This window comes from Budorcas taxicolor, chromosome 12, assembly GCF_023091745.1.
Source record: "Budorcas taxicolor isolate Tak-1 chromosome 12, Takin1.1, whole genome shotgun sequence".
Classification (NCBI taxonomy): domain Eukaryota; kingdom Metazoa; phylum Chordata; class Mammalia; order Artiodactyla; family Bovidae; genus Budorcas; species Budorcas taxicolor.
In genome coordinates, this window is record NC_068921.1 from 28,399,737 (window position 1) to 28,426,654 (window position 26,918).

Genomic DNA, 26,918 nt, shown 5'->3' on the forward strand with positions numbered 1-26,918 from the left:
CCTAAGAAATATCAGACCAAGAAGCCAATAAATTGATAGACTGCAAGTACTACCAATTTGAAAAATTAATTACATATGTTGTTTCCTAAGAAATTTAATATGCTATTTTTAAACAATTCTCATTTTATGGCAATATAAGGTTATTTCCAAAATTAAAGAGGGAATAGTAAACCAGAAAATCATGGGCTTTGCAAAAATCTCATTTCTCATATTGCCTAGTCAAGTATCTGAACCAAAACTAAAATCATAATAAACAGATGTTTTAAATACTGGAGTACCACAAGTACTAAAAGTCAAAGAACACAAAGAATCATGTTCTGTACAACCAACCATTTTCCTTACATTGATAGCTAGAGCACACAGCTGATACTGTTCTAACGTGATAATCTCATGGTAACAGGGCTCCTGGGCCAGCTTCACAATTGCGCTCCCAGCAGCAAGTCGCAGGCGTGACATATCTGGTTTACTGAAAAATAAGCAAGAAAGAATATGAATTAGATTTCTAAACATCTGCACAAGAACATTCCTACTTTGTATATCTAATTATATAAAAATTCCTCTGGCCAATTAAAAAAAAAGGGCAGAAAACATTTCAGTGATACTGACCACTATATTATGCTTGGAAGATGGTGTCCAATAGTACAAAATTCTTCTCTTGAACACAAGTCTAAGCTAGTCATTGAATTTTCTTGTTCTACACAGAAAGCTTTCAGCCAAGCCTAGGACAAATCTATCTGTATGTTCAGTTGTTAGGTCTCAAGTCTTCCACTATGGATTTTTTGGGGGATATGTGTTTACTTATGTATTAGGCACAAAATGTCAAAACTTACTGATCATTCAACTAAAACTATGGTGTTAAGTACAAAAGAAGTTAACATAAAAGCAGGTACAGTAGATTTAAAAAATTACTATTTTTAGCTAGTATTCAATTTTGAAATATCAAGAGCCTCTTTTTAAGGGAAGAAAATCTGTTGTAAAATGAGATGTACTTCAGCAATTAGGAAATTCTTGACTAGTAAATATATTTAAATAATCCTTCCTAATACAGAGACATATCAGATGAATTACTGATTCACTGAAATATTGTAAGGAGGGAAGTTGTAACTCCTTAATTAGGACTCCCTATGTAGCTCCACAGTAAAACATTATTATTTGCTATACATACAAAAATACACCATACTGAGAGGGATGTAAAAGAGGTAAATCTTAATTAATCTTCCAGGATGCAAAAGAGACAAATCTTAATCTTCCAAGATCTAAAGATCTAGTTGGTTTAAGGCTCTTTCTTTATCTAACAATTATGTAAAAATATTTCCTGACTGTATGCCAACATTAATAAGGTTCTGAAGTTACAGGTTGCAGAGATATTTTCAGTTCATCACTAGCAATATTCCAAGTAGTTATTATAAGATAAATCACTCAACCACTGCTAAGGAAACTCTGAACTCCTTGTTGGAATTTATTTAGTAAAATTTAAAAAGTAACTAATTAAAATACTCTGTGTGTGTGTGTGCACGCGCACACACATGCACACTCAGTCATGTCTGACTCTGTGACCCCACGGAATGCAGCTTGCCAAGCTTCTCTGTCCATTACAACAATGTTTTTGAAGACTAGTTTGAGAACGCAGACCCAATGAGAGCTCCCACAGGTGGGAGAGGTCTGGCCTTAGCAGCTGTGGGCTTTGCAGGCACGTACACTCGGGGACTGGGCTAGGCTAGGGTCTGCAGTGCCTCCATAGCTCCCACAGCGGGTCCAGGTATGCAACTACTATAGTCTTGGGACCTGACTTCAGTGTATCTGCACTGGTGACCTTGTGAAAACAACTCCTGAGAGACACCAAGAGCAACTGCCAGCATATCCATGCTTAAGGTAAGGCAAAGGCAGTGCCAGCAACAGTGCTCTTTGTGAGCTCACACAAAAGGTGAAGGTGATGCAACAGAGCACACTCACAGGCACACAGCTCCAGGGGAGCAATACTCAGTGGCTCTTCTGCTGGGGGCTTCCAACCCTACCACCCTTGCACTACAGACCAGAAACAGATCGGGGGCTTCTACTCCCAGCAACTTGGGAGCAGATCCTGCCCCAACAGGGCAATGACAACCAAAGACCAAAGAGGAGGCCCAGTCACTATCCTGTGCAGGCTCTGATCACTGCAACATCTGTCACAGCTCCTATCAAGGGGATACTGGCCAGCATACACGGAGGGAACAGGCTGCAGGCCTTCATACTAAAAAACAGCCCTCACACCAAAACATATTAAACTTACACAGGCTACACAGGGTCATTCCCCACAGAAAAAACAGCCCTCAAAGACCACAGCAAACAACTGCTCTAGACTCACAGGGCAAAAGAAATAAAAGTAAAATAACGAAGCAGAAAAAGCACTCCCTATTAAAAGACAGAATTCCCCTGAAAGAACAATGAAACATTTCTTCAGTCTAACAGACACTGAATTCAAAATGGAGAAAATGAATGAAAATACTACAGGAATTAAGAAAGGCCACTGATAGAGATGCAGATTACTGTGAAAAGCAATTGGAAACTATAAGCAGGGGCCAAGGAAAAAACATAGAATTCATTAGAAGAGACCAAAGCTGAACTAAAGGCTATAGACAGCAGAAGGAATAAGTGATCTGGAAGACAGAAAAATGGAAATTACCCAAGGAGATCAGCAGACAACCACCCCCTAAAAAAAGGCAATATAAGAGACCTATGGGATAATATGAAGCATCCAAATCTATGCATGATGGGGATTCTGGAAGAAAAAAAGAGAAAGGGGAATGAACATGTTCTTGAAGAAATTATGATGAAAACTTACCAGGCCTAAAGAAAGGAATAGATATCCAAATAGAAGCACAAAGTACCCTTAACAAGATAAATCCAAAGAGACTTATACCAAGACACATTATAATAATGTTAAAGAGGATTTTTAAAGGCAACAAGAGAACAAGAGTTAACTACAAGGGAACCCCCAAAAGGCTATCAGCTCATTTCTCTACAGAAACACTGTAGGCCAGAAGGGAGTAGCAAGATAAGATATATTCAAAGTCCAAAAGTGAAAAATCTGCAACCCAGGATACTATAGCCAGCAAGACTATCCTTTAGAATAGAAGGAGAAATAAAGAATTTCTCAGACAAACAATAACTTAAAGAATACAATACTAAACCTATCTTAAAGGAAATATTGAAAGGTCCTCTCTAAGTAGAAAACATGTAAGAATCTATAAGAAAGAGAAAATCACAATTGGAAAGTAAATCACTGAAATAAGTACACAAATTCTTTAAAAGAACAAAATTACTGTGAAAGCAATGATTACCAAAATGAACAGCAAAAGTGTCACTATGAGGATGTAAAAGGACAACAAAATTATAAAATGTGGGAGAGGAGAGTAAGAAAATACAGATTTGTCTTTTCCTAGAATGTGTTTCAGTTTGTATGATTACCAATCTAAAGCAAGTAGGTATACAAACGGGTTTAATATATTTGAAAACCAGGGCAAGCACACATCAAAAATGTAAAAGCAGATTAACAAAAATCAAAAAGAAGAGAATACAAGAATAATACAAAAGAAAACCATCAAACCACAAACCTAAAGTCAGCAGACGGAAGGAAATAATAAAGATAGGAATAATAAACAGAGGAAATAAATAAAAGAGATTTAAAAACAATACCAAAAAAAAAAAATCAATAAAACCAAGAGCTGATTCTTTGACACGGCACACAAAAATTGACAAACCTCTGACCAGGCTCACCAAGAACAAAACACCCAAATAAACAAAATAAGAAATCAAAGAGGAGAAATCACAACTCAAACTGCAGAAATACAAAGAAACCGAAAGAGAATTACTATGAACAATACTATGAACCTAGAAGAAAAGGACAACTTTTTAGAAACATACAACCCACTAAAAAGCAAGAAGAAAACAGATAACCAGACCAATCTCTAGAAATGATACAGAATCTGTAATTTTAAAAAGCAAACTAAAACACTCCCTATAAACAAAACTTCAAGACCAGATGGCTTCACTGGGGAATTCTATAAAACATACAAAAAAGAACTTCTTAAACTCTTCCAAAAGAGTGAATAGGAAGAAAACACTCCCAGAGACATTCTATGAAGTCACCATCACCCTAAAGTTTGGTAATGAAGTTACCAAAACCAGACAAAGACACCATCAAAAAAGCAAACTACAGGTCAATATCTTTGATGAATAAACACAAAAGTTTTTAAAGTATCAGCAACCTGAATTCAACAACACATAAAAAAGGTCATACACCATGACCAAGCTAGATTCACTCCAGGGCCACAAGGATAGCTCAACACATGCAAATCAATCAATGTGATACACCATATCAACAAAAGGAAGGATTAAAACCACATGATTATGTCAATAGATGCAGAAAAAGCACTTGATAAAAGTCAATATTCATTCATTATACAAAATCCTTATGAAAATGAGTATGGAGGGAATATAACTCAACATAATAAAAGCTATTTATGATGAACCCACAGCGCATATAATATTCAACAGTAAGAACTTGAAAGCCTTCCCAGTATACTCTGGAAAAAGACAAGGATGCCCACTCTCACCACTTCACTTCCACATAGTATTGGAAGTCCCAGCTAAAGCAGAGAAGGAAAGGAAATAAAAAGTATTCAAACTGGTAGAAAAGAGGTACAAATTATTATTATATGCAGATGATACAATATGGAAAACTCTGTAAAGACACCACACAGAAACTACTAAAACTGATAAATGAACTCAGCAAGGTAGAAGGAAATGAGATTAATATACAGAAACAGGCTGCATTTCTTTACAGCAACAATGAAATACTGGAAAGCGAGCGTAAACAAACAATCCCTTTTAAAATTATACCACCAAAATAAAATACTTAGGAATAAATCGGACCAAGGAAATGAAAGACTTATATATTGAGAAATACAAAATATTAATAAAGAAAACTGAAGATGATTCAGAAAATGGAAAAACATCCCAGCTCTTGAATTGAAAGAGTTAACACTGTTATTAAAATGGCCATACTATTCAAAGCAATCAACAGATTTAAGGCGATACCTATCAATTTACCCATGAGACTTTTCACAGAATTAAAACAAATAACCCTAAAAGGTAAATGGAACCAAAAAAGACTCAGAATTGCCAAGGCAATCCCGAGGAAAAGTACAAGCAGGAGGCATTGTCCTCCAGGCTTCAAACAATACAAAAAAGCTCCCATAATCAAAACAGTATGTTATTGGCACAAAAACAGACACATGGATCAATGGAACAGAATAGAGAGCCCAGAACAAATCCACAAACCTGTGAACAATTAATCTTTGACAAAGGAAGCAAGAATATTCAATGAGGAAAAGACAGTCTCTTCATCAAGTGGTGCTGGGAAAGATGGACAGCTGTATGTAAGTCAATCAAGTAAGAACACACTCTCACACCATACACAAAAATAAACTCAAAATGTCTTAAAGACTTAAAAACAAAACGACACCATAAAACTCACAGAAGAAAGCCTAAATATTCTGACATAGATCACACAATGTGTTCATAGATAGGTCAGGCTCCCAAGGCAATAGAAATAAAAGCAAAAATAAACAAATGGGACCTAATTAAACTTACAAGCTTTTGCACAGCAAAGGAAACCACAAACAAAATGAAAAGACAACCTAGGGATAGGCAGAAAATATTTGCAAATGATGTGACAAATAACAGCTTTTTTTCCAAAATACAGAAATAGCTCATAAAACTCAACAACAATCAAGCCAATCAAAAAATAGAAGATCTAAATATACATCTCTCCAAAGGAGACATACAGATGACCAGTAAGTACATGGAAAGATGCTCAGCGTTCCTAATTACTAGAGAAATGCAAATCAAAACCACAATGAGGTACCACCTCACACCAGTCAGAATGGTCATCGTTAAAAAGTATACAAACCACAAATGCTGGAGAAGGTGTGAAGAAAAGTTCCTTCACTTTCGGTAGGACACTGTTCTTATACTGTTGGTAGGAATGTAGATCAGTGCAGCCACAATGGAAAACAATATGGAGGTTCTTCAAAAACTAAAAACAAAGTTCCAGCAATTCCACTCCTGGACATACACCAAGACAAAACTAACCTTAAAAAGATAAATGCACCCTTATGTTCACTATTTGCAATAGCTAAGACATGGAAACCAGAGAAGGCAATGGCACCCTGCTCCAGTACTCTTGCCTGGAAAATCCCATGGATGGAGGAGCCTGGAGGGCTGCAGTCCATGGGGTCGCTGAGGGTCGGACACGACTGAGTGACTTCACTTTCAAGCACTGGAGAAGGAAATGGCAACCCACTCCAGTGTTCTTGCCTGGAGAGTCCCAGGGACGGGGGAGCATGGTGGGCTGCCGTCTATGGGGTCACAGGGTCGGACACGACTAAAGTGACTTAGCAGCAGCAAGACATGGAAACAACGTAAATGTCCATCGACAGATGAATGGACAAAGAAGATATGGTATGTGTATACAGTGGAATATTACTTAGCCATCAAAAAGATGAAATTCTGCCATTTGCAACATGAATGGAACTAGAGATTATCATACTAAGCAAAGTCAGAATGAGACTTATATGTGGAATTTAAAATGTAACACAAATCACAAATCTACAAAACAAAAACAAACCAGAAATAGAAAAAAGACATGTGGTTGCTAAGGGGGCAGAGGTGTAGAGGAGAAAAGGATTGGGAGTTTGGGATTAGCAGAGGCAAAGTTTTAGCTATAGGATGGATAAACAAGATCCTACTGTATACCACAGGGAACTATATTCAATATCCTGTGACAAACTACAATGCAAAAGAATATGGAAAGGCATATATATATATGTATGTATTTAACTTGATCACTTTGATGCATAGCAGAAATTGACACACTATTGTAAATCAACTGTACTTCATTAAATTTTTTTTAAAACTGCAGACAGATCCAATGTAATTCACACACACTTATAGAATTCAAGAACACATGTGATTTTGTTAAAGAAAACTATGAATAAAACAGGTGGCATGAGACCTAAGTATGCACATAAATAATATAATTAGTAAATTTGAGACAAAACGTATCAATAGTAAGGAAATTTTTCTAATTATTATGTAACTCTTGGATGCTAACATAAATTATAAGAGTAGAAGGTAGAGACAACTAATTTTACTGAAAAGGTAATAAATGAGTTATACATGTGGAATACCTTACAGAATTTTCTTTTTTGATCTGTTTGAGAAGAATGTGTTAATGCTAATATTCTATGCAAAAAGTACTGCATGAGCAAAACATAAGAAATGAAACAAAGATAGCAAAGTATTAAGCAGTTGACAATTACCATTTATATTTGGTCCTAAAGACTTTAAGCTAGATGTGTATACACACACACACACACACACACACACGTATATATATAAAAGGTGGGGGAAGTTACTCTCATATTTTTAACTACCAATAAGATGGTATAAATGGCACCTGTATTTTCACAGAGGACGAACTTCTAAATTTTAGCTAATTCTGACATAATCACTACCATCAATATACCTAAATTACTATGTGCTGGGCAGTGTTTTAAATACATTAAATATACTAACTTTTTGATTATCATAATAGCTAGATGAGATAGATATTAATCATCATCTCTGTTTTACAGCTGAAGAAACTGAGGTACAGAGCAGTTACAGTAACTTGCTGAAAGGTACCAAGCTGCTAAGATGTGGTCCCAGGATTTGAATCTGGAATCCGGAGTTCATGTTTTCAATCACTAGACTATACATCTTTCAAACAAAACAAACAAAAAAGGATGTGTATTTTTAATACTTTGTGTCAAGTGCATTTTCCACATATGCATTTATTTTTACTTCTGGAGAGCCAATTCCATTGGAAAAAACCCTGATGTTGGGAAAGACTGATGTCAAAAGGAGCAGGGGGTGGCAGGGGATGAGATGATTAGATAGCATCACCAACTAAATGGACATGAGTCTGAGCAAACTCCAGGAGACAGCGGAGGACAGACGAGTCTGGTGTGCTAGAGTCCATGGGGTCGCAAAGAGTCAAATACGACTTAGCAACTGAACAACAACAACAATACTTCTGCAAACAGATTCAGGTAAGTTGCTTTCTATTCGGTCTGTTCTTCTGCATTTAGATATTAACAAGAATGTGAAACACCAGTTACTGATTGGTACATTAACAATTTCATATGAGGTATTAAAAAAAGTAAACATCTACTGTTAAAAATACTTTAAAGCGTTCAGCAGTAATCTGCACTAGACATGGGACTGTCATTTTGAAATAACCACTATACAAAAGCCTATTACAATAAAAGTATATGCGAATCTACAAATCTGTATTTTATTTAAAAGAAACAATCATTCAAATATTACATCAGATGTTAACATATTGTGTAATCCAAAGAATGCTGAAGCTGTAATTACATACCTAATTTTCCCTTGTTCTGTCAAGTCTCCATCACTGTGCAATATTGTTGTAAGCAATCTTAAAGTAGAAGTTCCTGATTTACTGTGATTATTTTTCATTCCAAGTAGCCATCGAACCATCATTTTAATAGCCTGAATCTATTTAAAATACAAATTGACACAACATTGCTACTGTCCAAAGAAACTCTACATTAGCTTTGAAAAAGAATGAAGAAATGTTTTTAATAGATGCATTTTAAGAAAAGGAAAGAAAAAATTATTTTTATTTGCATGTGTGAAGATAACTTTGAATGTTTTAAAAATGTCTCACATTCTACCTCCTGGTAATTGACAAATAAATGATTTACCTAAAAACTGGTTCTTCCTGCTTTTTAAAAAAATGTTTCTCCAACACTCTACCCTTTAGAATCCACAGTAAAATCATGTTAACTTCCCCAATCCATAAAGTTCCCAAATGCAACTCATATTCCATCTTTTCTAAGAGTTTATACCACCTTACATTTGTACTGTATTTTTCATAATTATGAAGTACTTACTATCAATATCAGTACTTTAATACCTGTTACTGCCTCTAATATTTGGAACAACCCTTTCTGAAGGGGTGCAACACATTTTCTCTTTTTTACATATTACCTTACTTTTTAGAGATCTGAAGCTTCAGAGCTAAATGGGTTTTAGACTGTGGTATGTGGCTTACACTCTTCAGATTCTCTTCCTTGGTCACTTCGTAACCATGAACTTAAGTGCAGGCTGCCTGCCTTCTAACACAGTGTTGTCCAACTATACAAAACTGCTGCTTGAGACCAATGCAGAGAAAACTGGTTCATACTAGAACTCAAAACCAGCATCATTCAATGATGCTAAAGAAAGACTGCCCTACAGGTCTGGAGAAATAGTATTAGAATCTGAAACTGCAATAATGTGAAAAAGTAGTTCACAGTATGAAGCATAAATATACAACAAAATTATTTCTAAGAAAGTATAATTAGTAAAACAATATTTAATGTATTTGTTCTTGGCCTTCATACCTTGGGCAGCAGACTGAGGTGTATATTACAGACTACATACGGTTTTAGAGAAGTAATACTCCTACAGAAGCGATAAGCAATCTTTTACATATGACTTCTAACTCAAGAAATTACAGGTTGAATTTTTTTAAATAAAAAAGTTTATCAAATCCCACGGAAAAGATGTGCGTGCATGCTCAGTTGTGGCCAACTCTTTTGTGACTGTATGGGCTGTTGCCTGCCAGGCTCCTCTGTCCATGGGATTTCCCAGGCAAGAATACTGGAAACGGGTTGCCGTTTCCTCCTGCGGGATATATTCCTGACCCGGGGATCGAACCCTTGTCTCTTGCACTGACAGGCAGATTCTTTCTCTTGCATTGGTAGGCTGATTTTTCACCACTAGAGCCGCCTGGGAAGCCCTGCTGAACAATCTTAAAACCTGGATGACCATCGTTACTGAAAGGAGAAGGTACTTAAGGCCAGCATTGTCTTTTGCCATTAAAATATTGATATCTAAGAAAAAGTAACATGGAAGGAGTTTTCAAACTCTTTTTATTTTCCAAACTAGATTATGTGCAGCTGTCCAAAGTCTCAGGTTTTTCAGTTTTGCCCTATACTCTCATGGCCCAAAGGATGTCACAGAATAAACATAAAACCTTGAGTTATTTCAATAGCCATATCTTTATAACAGGAACCATTAGCACCTATAATATAATAATAATAGGGTATATTAAGTAGATTAAAATCAGCAGATCTGTGCATATCACTCACTTTGACCATTGTTTCAGGTGAAACCTCTTCATCTGGAACCCAAAGCTTAGTTGTCTTTTTTCCTGGAAGCTAAACAAAAATTAAGGACTTTAAGATACAAATTCTCATGTGTAATTAATATTTAGAGAATGAATGAAATCTTTACCTTCTACAACAACAGTCATTATATATGAATATGTTTTCTGTTACTTATGCAAAAAGGTTGAAAGACCTGTCTTCACTAGCACCAAAATGAACCTTATGCCTCCAGCTCCAGTGGGTTCTTTGCAGGTATGAGACAGGACTGACTTTAACAACTTATGTACACTTCCTTGCTTAACCCCCTTTAAGACTAATGTTTCATTTATTTAAGGCAGTCGGCAAAGAATAGGATAAAAATCAATGGAGCCAAAAAGGATACAGATGACCCTTGAATAAGACAAGTTTGAACTGTGCAGGTCCACCAACATGTAAATTTTAAGTGAATATATACTACAGTGATACACTATACACAATCTACGTTTGACTGAATCACAAATGGCCAAGGAACCACATACAGACAGCTGACTATAAATTATAAAAAGATTTTTCCACAACACTAAGGGTTGGCAGCTTTAACTTTCATTTTGCTCAATGGTCAGCTACAGTTCATAAACAAGGGGGAAGGTAGCTGCAAAAAGTCTTGAGCAGGGAACAAATATAAAGGTTTGCAGCTGAAGTAACAGAAAATATACATTAGTATCTTCCTACTTAAAGCAACACACACTCACACCCACACACCCCACCCCACACCCATCCCTCTTACCCAGTTAGCTGGGCTGGGAAGCAAAAAAGTCAAAGTGTTAGTCAGTCATGTCCAACTCTTTGTGACCCCAAAGACTGTAGCCGGCCAGGATCCTCTGTCCAAGGAATTCTCCAGGCAAGTATCCTGGAGTGGGTGGCCATTCCCTTCTCCAGGGGATCCTCCTGACCCAGGGATCAAACCCAGGTCTCCTGCACTGTGTATTGTTTGCCGTCTGAGCACCAGGGAAGCCCAGAAAACAAAACCAAAACTATAGAAAAGTTTCAAAAAACAGAAAATAAACAGCAAAAGAAAACAAAAAAAAAAAAAAAACACAGCAAGAGGACTGACATCTCCAGAAAAACACAGAAAACACCCTCCAAAAAGTCATCTTTTTAGAACAATCATAGAGTTATACTGAGATGATAAACTGAAAGTATTGAGAGGTGGAATTTACTTATTGCCAGTAGCAGCCAGGCAATAAGTAAGGTTATCAAAGAGCTGAACCCAATCTTGGAACACAGGAGATCCCATTTTTACCTCAACTTGACATGCGCAATTTCTAGTTGGAAATAGAAATCAAAGAGCACCTCAGATGACCTTCTGGCAACAGGATAGGTAGTTCCAATACAGAAGACAAGTTTCCCAAACACACAAAGCTATTTACAAATAGTTTAAGGACCAAGTCTTCAAGAGAGAAGTGCCTTCAAAGCATGAAGTGGAAATAATGAAAAAAAGAATCTCATTAGAAACATACTGATGAAATTTCTGAACTAAGAACATCCCCCAAAATCCCAAAGCTCCCATGGAGGAACCTACCAAAAAAGAAACAAGAACCACATCAACTTCAGATTTCTTGGTGGCAAGACTACATGCCAAAAAACAATGTTCTGAATTTTCCACAGCCAAGAGAGTTGAAAAACAGAATTCTAACATTTAAGAACAGGGAGAAAAATATTTTCACAAATCTTTCAAATTACAAGCCAGTTTGAAAGAATTATTCAAAGATGTCTTCCACATAAATATTTAATTCACAAGAAAATTCAATCAGCACAAATTATTACAAATAGAAAATAAAAAACATCATAAGGTAAACAGACAGGTTCAAAAATAAAAAAACCATAATAGATGCAACAAAACTAAAATCAAACAAACAAAAAATCTAAAACTAATGGACAAATATACTAGTCAAGATGAAAAAGCATATAAACGGAGTATGGAGTTAAATGGGATACTAATATTTTAATAAAAAGGATACTGACATATTTTCCTTTAATCTTATAATATAAAAAATTATGAACATCTGTAAAACCAGCAGGATAATGTCAAATAACCAAAAATGATTTTTTTAAAAAGATTAAAAACCATCATCACAGCAGAATACTTGAATATACCTCTTTCAAAAACTGACAGATGAAGTTGAGATGAAAAAAGATAAGTATAGGAAATACATGTTGAAATATAAGAAAATATGTAGCAATAAAATACTTATGGATAAGGAAACAATCAAAATGGGCCTGTCTCATGATGAAAAGTGAAAAAGAGTTTAGCACAAGATAGTAAGATAAAAACTATAAAATAACTTCCCAAATTCACCACCAACAAAATAATTCTTAAAACTGAAATACCTAATAAAGCTGTATAAGAGAAATATTTAAATCTGCTTACAGAGAAAACTATAAAATTTTACTGAAAGACATTGTAGATGAGCAAACTAAGCAATGAGAAAAAATAGAGGCTGTATAAGAATGATAGCACTGCAGATGATTGGAAGGAGAGATCACGCCATAAATTATGCTGGGAAAGTTGGTTCTCCTAATGGAGAATAGAAAGAAAGGGAGATCTTGAGTCACAGCATACAAAAAAAGCAAAAAAACACAAAACCAGATGGATTAAAATTTTTATGTGTGAAAAGAAAACCTTAAAACTTTTAAAACAACGTATGAGAGACTATGACAACGGCATAGGAAATAATTTCTTAAACAAGATATAAAAAGCACTAACTACAAGAGAAAAGAATGATAAATTTAGTTGCATTAAAATTAATAACTTTTGTTCAAAAGACACTATGAAGGGAATAGAAAGACACACCATAAATGAGATTTTATGAACACACTTTAACATGTACCTGAAAAAAAAATTAAGTGTGTGACGATTACCTGTGAGTAAAACATAAACAACCCAAGAAAGGAAAAAAGGCAAAAGACATCAAGAGGAATTTCAGAAAAGAGGCAACATGAATGATGACTTGACATAAACATTCTTAGTAACCAGGGAAATGCAAATTAAGAGATATTACTTTGTATTAATTAGATGGACAAAAATTAAGAAATTTGACAATAATGTCATATGCTGATGAAAGGAAAATAAGGTTTTACAACCAGTCTGAAAAATACTTCAGCAATAAATTGAAAAATGTACAGACTGATGGTCATAAGTATACCACTCTTGTGAATGTAACCTGGAGAAATCTGTACTCATATGCATCAGATGGTTCTATAAAGAAGAAAAAAATCACAGTAGTACTGTTTAAAACAAGAAAGAAATGGAAATACACCATGTGTCCATTAAGAAAATGAGATATACTCCACACAATGATATAATACAGAGCAATGAATAAATGAACTACAGCTAGATTCAACATCAAGAGTTATTCTAAGAAACAAATCCGTAATAATGATGGCAAGTCACCCAAAAATATATCAATATATGGTATAAAATAATTCATAAAGCCTAGGAACAAGCAAAACTAAACAAGTACGTTGTTTTGAGATAAATATACAGTAAAATGGTGCTTTGTGGTTAGCTGGGGCAGGAAAAAAAAAGAAAAGTTTGGAGAGTAACATCACCAGATGCTAACAGTTCATGGGTATTGAAAAGAGAATAACTGAGATGTAAGCCTGGCACTAAAATTGCTTTTCTGATATATAAATGATGGCTGATTCTGAAACTGAAAGAGGTTTAAAGGTTGAGCAATGTTTTGCATCAGTGTCACAGAGCTAGAAGGAGGAAAAAAAAACGGAATTCTGAGTCCAATAAAGAGTAGAGTCTTTGACTGTGTGGATCACAATAAACTGTGGAAAATTTTGAAAGATGGGAAAACCAGACTACCTGACCTGACTCTTGAGAAACCTGTATGCACATCAGGAAGCAACAGTTAGAACTGGACATGGAACAACAGACTGGTTCCAAATCGGGAAAGGAGTACGTCAAGGCTGTGTATTGTCACCCAGCTTATTTAACTTCTATGCAGAGTACATCATGAGAAACGCTGAGCTGGATGAAGCACAAGCTGGAATCAAGATTGCTGGGAGAAATATCAATAAGCTCAGATATGCAGATGACACCACCCTTATGGCAGAAAAATGAAGAAGAACTAAAGAGCCTCTTGATGAAAGTGGGAGTGAAAAGGTTGGCTTAAAGCTCAACATTCAGAAAACTAAGATCATGGCAAATAGATGGGGAAACAGTGGCAACAGTAGCTGACTTGATTTTTCTGGGCTCCAAAATCACTGCAGATGGTGATTGCAGCCATAAAATTAAACGACACTTGCTCCTTGGAAGGAAAGTTATGGTCAACCTAGATAGCATATTAAAAAGCAGAGACATTACTTTGTCAACAAAGGTCCATCTAGTCAAAGCTATGGTTTTTCCAGTGGTCACGTATGGATCTGAGAGTTGGACTACAAAGAAAGCTGAGCACCAAAGAACTGATGCTTTAGAATTGATGCTTTTGAACTGTGGTGTTGGAGAAGGCTCTTGAAAGTCCATTGGACTGCAAGGAGATCCAACCAGTTCATCCTAAAAGAGATCAGTCCTGGGTGTTTATTGGTAGGACTGATGTTGAAGCTGAAACTCCAATCCTTTGGCCACCTGATGTGAAGAGCTGACTCACTGGAAAAGACCCTGATGCTGGGAAAGATTGAGGGCAGGAGAAGAAGGGGACAACAGAGGACGAGATGGTTGTATGGCATCACCGACTCAATGGACACGAGTTTGGGTGGACTCTGGGAGTTGGTGATGGACAGGGAGGTCTGGCGTGCTGCGGTTCATGGGGTCGCAAAGAGTCAGACATGACTAGCTACTGAACTGTCTGACTGACTTGTTAAACAATCTAGACTTTTGGGTGGATCCCAAATAAAAACACCCTAAACACAAAAGTGATCAGAAAAACAATCAGCCTGTCAAAAACTGAAGCCCAGCTTCCAATCATTGCTTTCTTGATTGAATGAAAATTATTTCAGAGCAGCTCAACTGCCTATCAGAAGCAAAAATAAATCTTCTTTGGAAGAATTATAAAATTATCCAGAGCTTCAAATTATCTCTATAACTTTTCATACACAAAGTGTGCAACTCAATCAACAATAATATGTGCAAGGTAAGACCTGACCAACAATCAAGTGAAAACCAGACAGAGAAAAAAAGCCACTGGAGATACAGATATTGAGACTAACTCACATAAATTTTAACATAATTAGAGGTGCTGAAAGATTAAATGGTAAGAAAAAGAATTCTGGCAGGGAACTAAAAATTTTATTTAAAAACTCTAAGGAAATTACAGGAAAAAATATATAAACATTGCAATTAAGAACTCAATTTTATGGGTTTAACACAAGACTCAACAAGTCTGAAGAGAGGATGAGTAAATTCAAAGATGGGTCAGAAGAAAGCAAAAATGAAGCATGAGCAAGCAGAAACAGGTATACCTCGGAGATACTGCAGGTATGGTTCCAAGCAACCACAATAAAGCAAGTATTGCAATAAAGCGAGTTACACAGATGTCTTGGTTTTCCACTGTACAAAAAGTTATGTTTATATGATAATTTGGTCTATTAAGTGTGCCATAGCATCATGTCTAGAAAAACAATGAACAAACCTTAATACAAAAATATAAACAAAAAAGCTATAATAACTATTAATAGTAATGATTATTCAGGTCTTTCACCCATTTAAGAAAAACTGGGCTGTTTGTCTTGTTGTTGAGTTTTACGCCTCTTATCGGATATATGATTTTTCAAATATTTTCTCCCATTCTGCAGGTTCATTTTTCATTTTTTTTCAAATTAATAATTTTTTTAAAAAGGATATAATTGGCATTTGACAAATCAGTTCTAGAGGTACAATGATTCAATATATTGTGAAATGATCAACACAGTAAGTCTAGTGATCACCCATCACAACACAGCTACAATTATTTTCCTATGATGAGACATTTTCAGACCTACTCTCAGCAGAAACTTTCAGTTTTATCAGGCAGTATTAATAACAATAGTCACCATGCTGTACATTACATTCCTTGACTTATTTTCTAACTGGAAGTCTGTACCTTTAGAATTCCTTTACCCAATTCACACATCCTGCATCCCTAGCCTCTGACAACTGCCACCGGATCTCTGTAACTATGAGTTTGAGAGGTTTTGTTGCTGTTATTTGGGGTTTTTTAAATTTGATACTGCATGTAAGGAACATCACACAGTATTCATCTTTGTCTATTTAACTTAGCATAATGTCCTCAAGGTTCATCCATGCTGTCACAAATGGCAGGACTACTGATCAATATTACATTGTGTATATCCACCACTTTTTCTCTATCCATTCATCCATTAGATGGACACCTGGGTTGCTTCCCTGTCTTGACTGCTATAAATAATGCTGCACTGAACATGCGGGTGCAGAGATCTTTTTGAATTAGTGTTCGCATTTCCTTCAGATAAATACTCTGAAGTATTTATTACTGGATCATGTGGTGCTTCTGTTTATTTTTCTTTCCTATTTTTAATTTTTTGGAAGATTCTCCATACTGTTTTTCATGGTGGCTGTATCTATTTACATTCACACCAACAGTACAAAAGGGTTCTTTCTCTTCACATCTTCACCAACACTTATTATCTGTCTATTTTACATTAGTCATTCTAAGAAAAGTAAAGTCCTATCTTTTTGTGGTTTTGATTTGCATTTCTCTGGTGATTACTGATGTTGAGCACTTTTTATACAATTACTGATGACTTGTTTGCATTCTTTGGAAAAATGTCACCTCTGCCTATTTTTTAATCAAACTCTTTTTCTGCTGTTTATTTATTTTACATGTGATTTATACAATATGGACATATTGGATACATGATTTGCAAATATTTTCTCTCATTCTCTCAGTTTTTGTCTGAAAATGTGTTTATGTTGCATTTCCTTTTTAAAGGATATTTTCTCCAGGTTTAGAATTCCAGATTGGTACTTTTCTTCCACTCAATAATTTGAAGATATTATTCCATTATCTTCCATTTTCTAATCTTTTCTCTTGAAGTCAGATGACAGTCTTGTTCCCTGGAAGGCTTTCTGTCTTTTTGCATAAATGCTTTTCATCCTTTCTATTTTGATTGGTTCTAGTTTTACTATGATATATCTAGTGAGCTTTGTGTTATACTGATCCTACTTGGGGTTTGTATCTCTTTTTGAATGTATAGCTTTGATGTCTTTCATAAATTTTGAAAAATTTTCTGGCATTATCACTTCAAACACTGTTTCTGTTTCATATTCTCTTTCCTATCTTACTGCAGTTCTAATTACACACTCTAAATATACAAATTTTATTTTTACTGTAATCCAGCTGTCTGACATAGTTTTTGTATACACACAAAAATTGTCTCAATAGCTTCACAAATACTGCATTTTTTACAAACTGAAGGTTCGTGTCAAGTTTCTATCAGTGTTATTTTTACAACAGCATTTGCTCACTTCCTATCTCTGTCACATTTTCATAATTCTTGCAGTATTCCAAATGATTTCACTATTATTACATCTGTTATGGTGATAAGTGACTAGAGATCGTTAACGGTACTATTGTAACTGTTTTGAGGTGTCATGAATCACACCCATTAATACAATGAACTTAATCAGTAAACACGTGTGTTCTGACTGCTCTACAGGACTGGCCTTTTCCCCATCTCTCCCTCTCTCCTCAGGCCATCCTATTCCCTAAGATACAACAACATAGAAATTGGGAAAATTAGCAAACCTATCATGGGTTGTGCATGTTCAAGTGAAAGGAAGCACTGCATATCTCTCAACTTCATATGAAAAGCTAGAAATGATAATGCCTAGTGATGAAGGCATGTCAAAAGCTACTACCAGCTGAAAATTAAATCTCTTGGGCCAAGTTGTGAATGTGAAGGATAAGTTCTTGAAGGAAATTAAAAGGGCTATCCCAGTGAAAATGTGAATGACAAGAAAGCAAAACACACTTATTGCTAATATGGAGAAAGTTTAATGGACTGGAGGGGAGATCAAATCAGCCCAACATTCCCTTAAGCCAAAGCCTGATCCAGAGCAAGGCTGTAACTCTTTTCAATTCTATGAAGACTGAGAGAGCTAAGGAGGCTCCGGAAGGAAAATCTCAGGCTAGAAGAGATTGGTTCATAATATTTAAGAAGCCATCTCTGTGATATAGAAGTACAAGGTGGAGCAGCAAGTACTTATGCTGAAGTTGCAGCAAGTTATCCAGAACATCTAGCTTAGATAAGGTGGCTATGCTAAACAGATTTTCAACACAGAAAACAATCTCCTATTGGAAGAAGATGCATTGTAGAACTTTCACAGCCAGAGAGAAGTCAATGCTTGCCTCAAAGCATCATAGAACAGGACTACCTTTATTAGGGGCTAACGCAGCTGGTAACTTTAATCTGAAACCAGTGCTCATTTACCATTCTGAAAATCCTAGTTTTACAGTATTCTTTTTTACACATATGTATATCTAAAAATACACAAGCCCATGCATAAAACTCCACATGATTGTAGGGGTCAATTCTCCAAGACACCCAAACATACCCTGTCCCAAATATTCACACAATGGAGACAGAAAATTACTATTTTTTTCCCTAGTATTTTCCCTCAGGGATCTTTTAATTCTCTATAGTATGTATGAAATGCAGCAACTACTATCATGACAACCATACTGCAAACTAACCTGTCAATCTTCACATATTTAAAAAATAGATGTCATTAGAAAACTTACATCCCTATAAAGTTGAAAGAGACAGAATCCAGTGATATCTTGTATTTATCAAGGAAAGCATTCCAGGTCACAGCCTTGTGCTCAACTAAAGAGATGTTTCAATGTTGTTTCACTTATAATGAAGATGCAGCATGGTAAAAAGATGGGAAAAGCTAAAAACATATAAGCCAAATTGAAGTGCTATTTACATCATTCCACTTCTCTCTTTGTTGCATAAAATTTTAGAAGATAGCATTATGAAGAATACACATCTAGAAAACATAAATTACCCGATCATTCATCAGAAGATCCTTCACAATGAAAGTAGCTACCAAAGACTTCAAAGGAGCAGCAAACTGGTCTGGTGCAAGGAGAGCAATATGACCAATAGTCACCAGTGGTGTGATGAGATGCTCCAGGTTGCTCGGATCTAGGCTCTTATGCAGAGGCTGAAAGTGAGGAAAGGAAAATGATTAACTCCATAAACATGCAAATAAACTGGTCACATGTATCATCTACAAATGCTAAAAACCACACAAGTTCCAATACATGGTATAAGCAGTGGTTCAAGTTACATTTAACTTTTACTGACAACTTTTATTGACTAGAAGGCATCATATTTAAGCACTTTCAGTTTTCCCCAAATTATATTTTAGAGGTAGGTAAAGAAACATTTCAATATGAAGAATCACGTATCATATATTTTATGATTGCATATGTCAGCAACTGCTGAAAGTTGCTCAGTCATGTACAACTCTTTGTGACTGCATGGACTGTAGCCAATGAGGTTCCTCAGTCCATGGAATTCTCCAGGCAAGAAACTGGAGTGGGTAGCCATTTCGGCTCACCAATACCTACTTCTATTCTACTTTCTGGGCATAAGGATGCTTCTATGTGCAGTCAGAAGTTCTGGTTACCAGAATGGAGATGGAAGTAAGGTATGCCACGCCTGAACTGAGGCAGACATGAACAGTGTATCTTCTCCACATTCTCTTTCTCTTTACTCACTGGTGGCTTAATACAAAGGATCCAATGGGATGCAAAGAGAAAAAGTAAGAGTGAAAGAAAGTGAAGTTGCTCAGTCGTGTCTGACTCTTTGCGACCCCACAGACTGTAGCCCACCATTCTCCTCTGTCCATGGAATTTTCCAGGCAAGAGTACTGAAGTGGATTGCCATTTCCTTCTCCAGGGGATCTTCCTGACCCAGGGATCGAACCCAGGTCTCCCGCATTACAGGCAGACGCTTTACCGTCTGAGCCACCAGGAAAGAGAAGCCACTAGTCAAAAAGGGTCTGCGTGGCTAAAACACTGAATAGAATGCAATCAAAACACCCAAATGGACTTTTATGACGAGCAAGAAATAAGCTTTCATTATGGATAGTTACAAGCGTTTTTGTGGATTTTTATAGCATCAAATATTAAGTACTATAACTAATAAAACTATTTTATTACTCACAGTAAAATAAAAATATTATTTTAATATTCATTTTGCTATAACAGAAGAAGGAGACTGATTATTTACTCACATAAGTTGATAACTAAAATATATTGCTCAATTTTTAAAATATAATCAGAAGAGTGGCTATAGCACACTATCATTGGCATAAGGAGAGGGGGAAGGGGACAAAAGATGTGTTTTGTGTATTTATATTACTTGTATAAGAATAAAATATCTCCTGAAAAGTACATTAGAAACTGGTAACACTGGCTGCCTCTGAGAAAAGAAACTGGGTGGCTGGGGAAATGGGGTTGACATTAACATGTAGGTATCCTCCTATACTGAACACCAAGCATTCTAGGCTTTAAAAAACAACACAAAACTGTTCTTTTCCAACACATTGGGGCAATATGAAAAGTTTCATTTAATCAAAAGTAATGACAGTACTTCTTGCTGTTCTCGATGACGTCCCTCAATACCTCCACTGCACATCTAAGTGATAACTTGTTTACATTAGAAACACATCACTGACAGTGTACTTTTTTCCAGCTCATTTATTATATTGCGTGACAATTTTCCACAATAAGATATTAAAATCATTTCTGAAAAACCAAAATTAATGATCAGTCTCTGAATTAACCAGAGAAGGCAAGGGCACCCTACTCCAGTACTCTTGCCTGGAAAAATCCCATGGACAGAGCCTGGTAGGCTGCAGCCCATGGGGTCGCTAAGAGTCGGACACGACTGAGTGACTTCACTTTCACCTTTCACTTTCATGCACTGGAGAAGGAAACGGCAACCCACTCCAGTGTTCTTGCCTGGAGAATCCCAGGGACAGGGGGGCCTGGTGGGCTGCCGTCTATGGGGCAGCACAGAGTCAGACATGACTGAAGTGACTTAGCAGCAGCAGCAGCTCTGGATTAACAGTAATCTGATAAAGGTTAGATGTGTCTGTGAAACCTTTCCTCAGAAAGCCAGCCAATCTTCTATGTTATAGGAGGATTACCAGGTAGGTTCTTATAAAGATGAAGTTATAGATATTAAAATCAAAAGTAACCAATAAAGTCAAGCTATTATCAGCATTTTCCTCCTCATCATTGGAGGGAACAAAAAGATTATTCAAGGAAAAATAAAAAGCTTTCTAGAAATCAACATGAGTCCACTGAAGTCATCCTCTTATTAAAAAATTAAAGACTATAGAATATACCTCCACCTCAATTTTTAAATTGTATTATGATTAAGTATCTACAGCTAAGATGCTGTTTGATACAGAAAACTTTTCTTCCTCTTTTATTCCACCTTTAATATAAATCATGAAAATATGACAAAGTTAGTATAAATACTTCTAAAATAGACAGCAAGTCTGTGTATTTATGGTGGGTTAGTTTCAGCATAATTTCCAAATTGTTTTGACTTCATTCAAGGCTCCTAGACTATAACTACAAGATTTTTATAAATTTTCTGTTTAGCTTCTATTTGCAGTAAGAAGGCTAAAGCTAGATTATAATAGCTTATAGTGAAATTGCCATACTTAGAAAGGGTACTGGTAATTCAAAGTACAGAAAAAATAAAAAACATGCTGAAAAGACAGTCAGTAGGTATTTGGTCCTGTCCCAATACACCCAGTAAGACATTTGGTCTACACACAAAGGTCCTTGATATTTGTTCATATTTGGTCCCGCTCACAAGATTCCAAGAGACATCTGGACCACACCAAAAGGTCCTTGATATTTGGTCCTGCCCAAAACCATCTGGCATGGACCTAAACTGCTATGGGTGTTTTGGAGAGCACCAACTATCAAGGATCTTTGGGTGTGGATCACGTGCCCTGCAAAGGAAAAGGCACATTTTAATCTAATATGAAATTAGGTCAGTCATTGAAGTACAAATTCATTTAACCTTAATTATAAATTATTATTCATGTATAAAACCCCACACACTTCAGTAGTATTTCATATATAGAAATCAAACTTCTAAAATCTGTAAACTGATAGAATAATCACCTATTACCTACTATGAGTAACTATGATTTTATATGTAATTACTTACTAATGAAAAAAGTTTCCTAATACTAAATGTATAAAGTAACATTAAAACTATTATACAACTGCTTGATTTCTGATTGAGCTAGCATTAAAAAGCTGAATCATCAGATATTTTCAAATTTTAACCAATCATTAATATTGATATACTGATTCAAATTTGGAAAATTACAAAATGATACATCTCCAAACGTGAACATTCTGTAAACTCATTCATATTTTTTTAACAATAACATGAAACAAAAAAAACTTTTTCTTTTTACCTCAAATATCTGTGCAAACTGGGTTTCTTTACTAGAAAATATCGCATGGATACAATGAATAGCGTATTTGGCTTGACGGGGGGGTCCTTTTTTAGATTTGTGATGTAAAACAGGAAGCAAAGCTCTAAAAAAAAAAATTACAGAAAAACAATACACCAGAAAAATCATTATGACTTCCACTAGATACTTTAACACTTGTATTTTTAAAGTAATGTTTTGTAAGAACAAAAGAAACACAAGTCACAGCATCTACTCACTCATTTTCAATCATCTATAATTTTGCTTGGACTCAGAGGGAGAGGGAGAGGGTGGGATGATTTGGGAGAATGGCATTCTATCATGTATACTATCATGTAAGAATTGAATCGCCAGTCTATGTCTGACGCAGGATACAGCATGCTTGGGGCTGGTGCATGGGGATGACCCACAGAGATGTTATGGGGAGGGAGGTGGGAGGGGGGTTCATGTTTGGGAACACATGTAAGAATTAAAGATTTTAAAATTAAAAAAATAATAATAATAATAATACAAATACAAATAATTTTTCCTTTTTATTAGTTATAAATACAAACAAGAATGGTAACCCATTTCTTCTTTTTAATGTCATTTCCATTAGCCTTTTCTATTTTATTATCATTGCTATTACTTCAGCTAAGCTTTTGCTACCTTACACGTAAGACCACCATAATGGGACTTAAATTGCTCCTTCTTTCTCAAGTCTCTTCCTCTTCCAGTTCATCTTTTAATCTATCCTCAAAAAATCTACATGAGGGGAAATTTGATCATTTAATCAATACAAATTGAGTACTTGCTGTAAAGCCAGGCATTATTTAAAGTTCCAAATTGGTGCATTCACTCTACCAGCATATTAGGGATAAGGTAAATGATAACACATTAAGTCAGCAAAACATCTGTTAGGTTAAATTGTGGTAACTCCTATAAGGTGGGGGGAGGGGGGTGGGAGAGAAGAAAAAGAGGACAGCATAGGGAACAGGGCTAAGTTTGTGACAGTGTTACAATTTTACATATGGTGCCTACAGAAGATCACTCTAGTAAAGCAACACTTGACCACAGTTCTCAAAGAGGCAGGGAATGAGTCATCTAGCTACCTGGAAGAACACTGATGTATCATATCACTTCATTATATAAAAACTTAAAATCCTGAAAAAGGCAAGCTCTCTCTCTTAGTTCAACTATGCATTTATTTCTCAGTGGAAATAACTTCTGAATTCTCCTTGCCCAACTCAGTGCCCCAGTTTAAAAAACAATCAGAGATAAATAATTCATTATAATAATAGCAGTCACAGAAAAGATAACAGTAAAATATAATAAAAAGACAAGTGACCAATTGAAGGGAAATTTTGTATTTCTTGTTACAGAGAAATGGTAAATATCCATGAAGTGTAAACACCTACAAACAGATAATGAAAATACCAATAGTATCACAGAAAAATGGGTTGAACATAACAGCAGAAAGGTCTTTAAAACCACCAAAAGTTCTTCAGTATCACCAAACCAGTTTTACAACAAATGTTAAAGGGACTTATATAGTCAAGAAATACAAGAGAAGAAAAAAGATCTACAAAACCAACCCCAAACAAGAAAATGGCAATAAGAACATATGTATCAATAATTACTTTATTTTTTTATAGTTTTATTTATTTTATTTTGTTTTATTTTACTTTACAATACTGTATTGGTTTTGCCATACATTGACATGAATCCACCACGGGCAATAATTACTTTAAATGTAAATGGATTAAATGCTCCAACCAAGAGACACAGACTGGCTGAATGGATACAAAAACAAGACCCATGTATATTCTGTTTACAAGATACCCACTTAAGGCCTCAAGACACATATAGATTGAAAGTGAGAGGATAGAAAAATATATTCCACACAAACGGGAAGCAAAAGAAAGCTGGAGCAGCAATCCTCATATCAGACAAAATAGACTTTAACATAAAGAATTTTACAAGAGATAAGGAAGTACACTACATAACGATCAAGGGATCAATCCAAGAGGAAGACATAACAATTGTAAATACCTATGCACCCAACACAGGAGCACCTCAATACATGAGACAAACACTAACAGACATAAAAGGAGAAATTGACAGTAACACAATAATAGCTGGAGACTTTAACACCCCACTCACACCAATGGACAGCTCATCAAGACAGAAAACTAATAAGGAAACACAAGTCTTAAATGATACATTAGATGAGACAGATCTCATTGATATCTTCAGGACATTTCACTCAAACACAGAAGAATACACCTTCTTAAGTGCACACGGAACATTTTCCAGGATAGACCACATCTTGGGTCACAAATCAAGACTCAGTAAATTTAAGAAAACTGCAATCGTATCAAGCATCTTCTCCGATCACAACACTATGAGACTACATTTCAATTGCAAGGAAAAAAACTGTAAGAAACACAAACTCATGGAGATTAAACAACACGTTTCTAAATAACCAACAGGTTATTGAAGAAATCAAAAGGGAAACGAAGAAATTTCTAGAAACAAATGACAACGAAAACACGACAATACAAAACCTATGGGATGCAGCAAAACCAATTCTAAGAGGGAAGTTTATAGTAATATAATTCTACCTCAAGAAACAAGAAAAACGTCTAATACACAACCTAACTTTACACTTAAAACAACTGGGGAAAAAAGAACAACAAAACAAACCAAAATTAGTAGAAGGAAAGAAATCATAAGGATCAGAGCAGAAATAAATGAAAAAGAAATGAAAGAAACAATACTACAGATTAATAACACTAAAAGTTGGTTTTTGAGAAGATAAACAAAATTGACAAACCTTTCACCAGACTCAGGAAAAAAAGAGAAGAATCAAATCAACAAAATTAGAAATGAAAAACGAGAGGTTACAAGAAACAATACAGAAATACAAAGGATGATAAGAGACTATTATGAGCAACTATATGGCAATGGCACCCCACTCCAGTACCTGGAAAACCCCATGGACGGAGGACCCTGGTAGGCTGCAGTCCATGGGGTCGCTAAGAGTCGGATACGACTGAGCGACCTGACTTTCACTTTTCACTTTCATGCACTGGAGAAGGAAATGGCAACCCACTCCAGTGTTCTTGCCTGGAGAATCCCAGGGACGGCGGAGCCTAGTGAGCTGCCATTTATGGGGTCGCACAGAGTTGGACACGACTGAAGCGACTTAGCAGCAGCAGCAGCATGGCAATAAAATGGATAAATCAAAAGAAACAGATTCTTAGAAAAGACCAATCTTCCAAGACATATAGACAGAAATACAGACCAATCGAACAAGACAGAAAGCCCAGAAATAAACCCATGCAACTATGGGAACCTTATTTTTGACAAATGAGGCAAGAATATACAATGAGGCAAAGACATTCCCTTCAATAAATGGTGCTGGGAAAACTAGATAGCTACAGGTAAAAGAATGAAATCAGAACACTTCCTAACACCATACATAAAGATAAACTCAAAATGGATGAAAGACCTAAACCTAAGACCAGAAACTATAAAACTTTTAGAGGGAAAACACAGGCAGAACACTCGACAGATATCAAAGCAAGATCCTCTATGACCCACCTCCTAGAGTAATGGAAATAAAAACAAAAGTAAACAAGTGGGACCTGATTAAATTTAAAAGCTTTTGCAGAGCAAAGGAAACTATAAGCAAAGTGAAAAGATAAGCCTCAGAATGGGAGAAAATAATAGCAAATGAAACAACTGACAAAGGATTAATTTCCAAAATATACAAGCAGCTCATACAAATCTATGTCAGAAAAACAAACAACCCAATCAAAAAGTGGGAAAAAGACCTAAACATACATTTCTCCAAAGACGACATACAGATGGTTAACAAACACATGAAAAGATGCTCAACACTGCACATTATTAGAGAAATGCAAATCAAAACTACATTGACATATCACCTCACACCAGTCAGAATGGCCATCATCAAAAAGTCTACAAACAATAAATGCTGGAGAAGGTGTGGAGAAAAGGGAACACTCTTGCACTGTTGGTGGGAATGTAAATTGATAGTCACTGTGCAAGATGGTATGGAGAATGCTTAAAAAACTAGAAATAAAACCATCATATTACCCAGCAATCGCACTTCTAGGCATATTAGCCTGAGGAAATGAAAACTGAAAAAGACACATATATCC

At 35.7% G+C, this 26,918-nt stretch overlaps 1 protein-coding gene across 1 annotated transcript in view; it reads right to left on the reverse strand.

The window, feature by feature from the left end:
* Nucleotides 1-26,918, reverse strand: part of PDS5B (PDS5 cohesin associated factor B) — a 115,644-nt gene that overhangs the window by 26,134 nt on the left and 62,592 nt on the right. The window contains exons 19-23 of the mRNA XM_052650130.1: nt 22,732-22,855; nt 19,279-19,437; nt 10,245-10,313; nt 8,468-8,604; nt 343-466 (exon numbers count right to left, since the gene is read on the reverse strand). Of these exons, the coding sequence (XP_052506090.1) occupies nt 343-466; nt 8,468-8,604; nt 10,245-10,313; nt 19,279-19,437; nt 22,732-22,855 (613 nt within the window). The remainder of the gene's footprint in view (nt 1-342; nt 467-8,467; nt 8,605-10,244; nt 10,314-19,278; nt 19,438-22,731; nt 22,856-26,918) is intronic.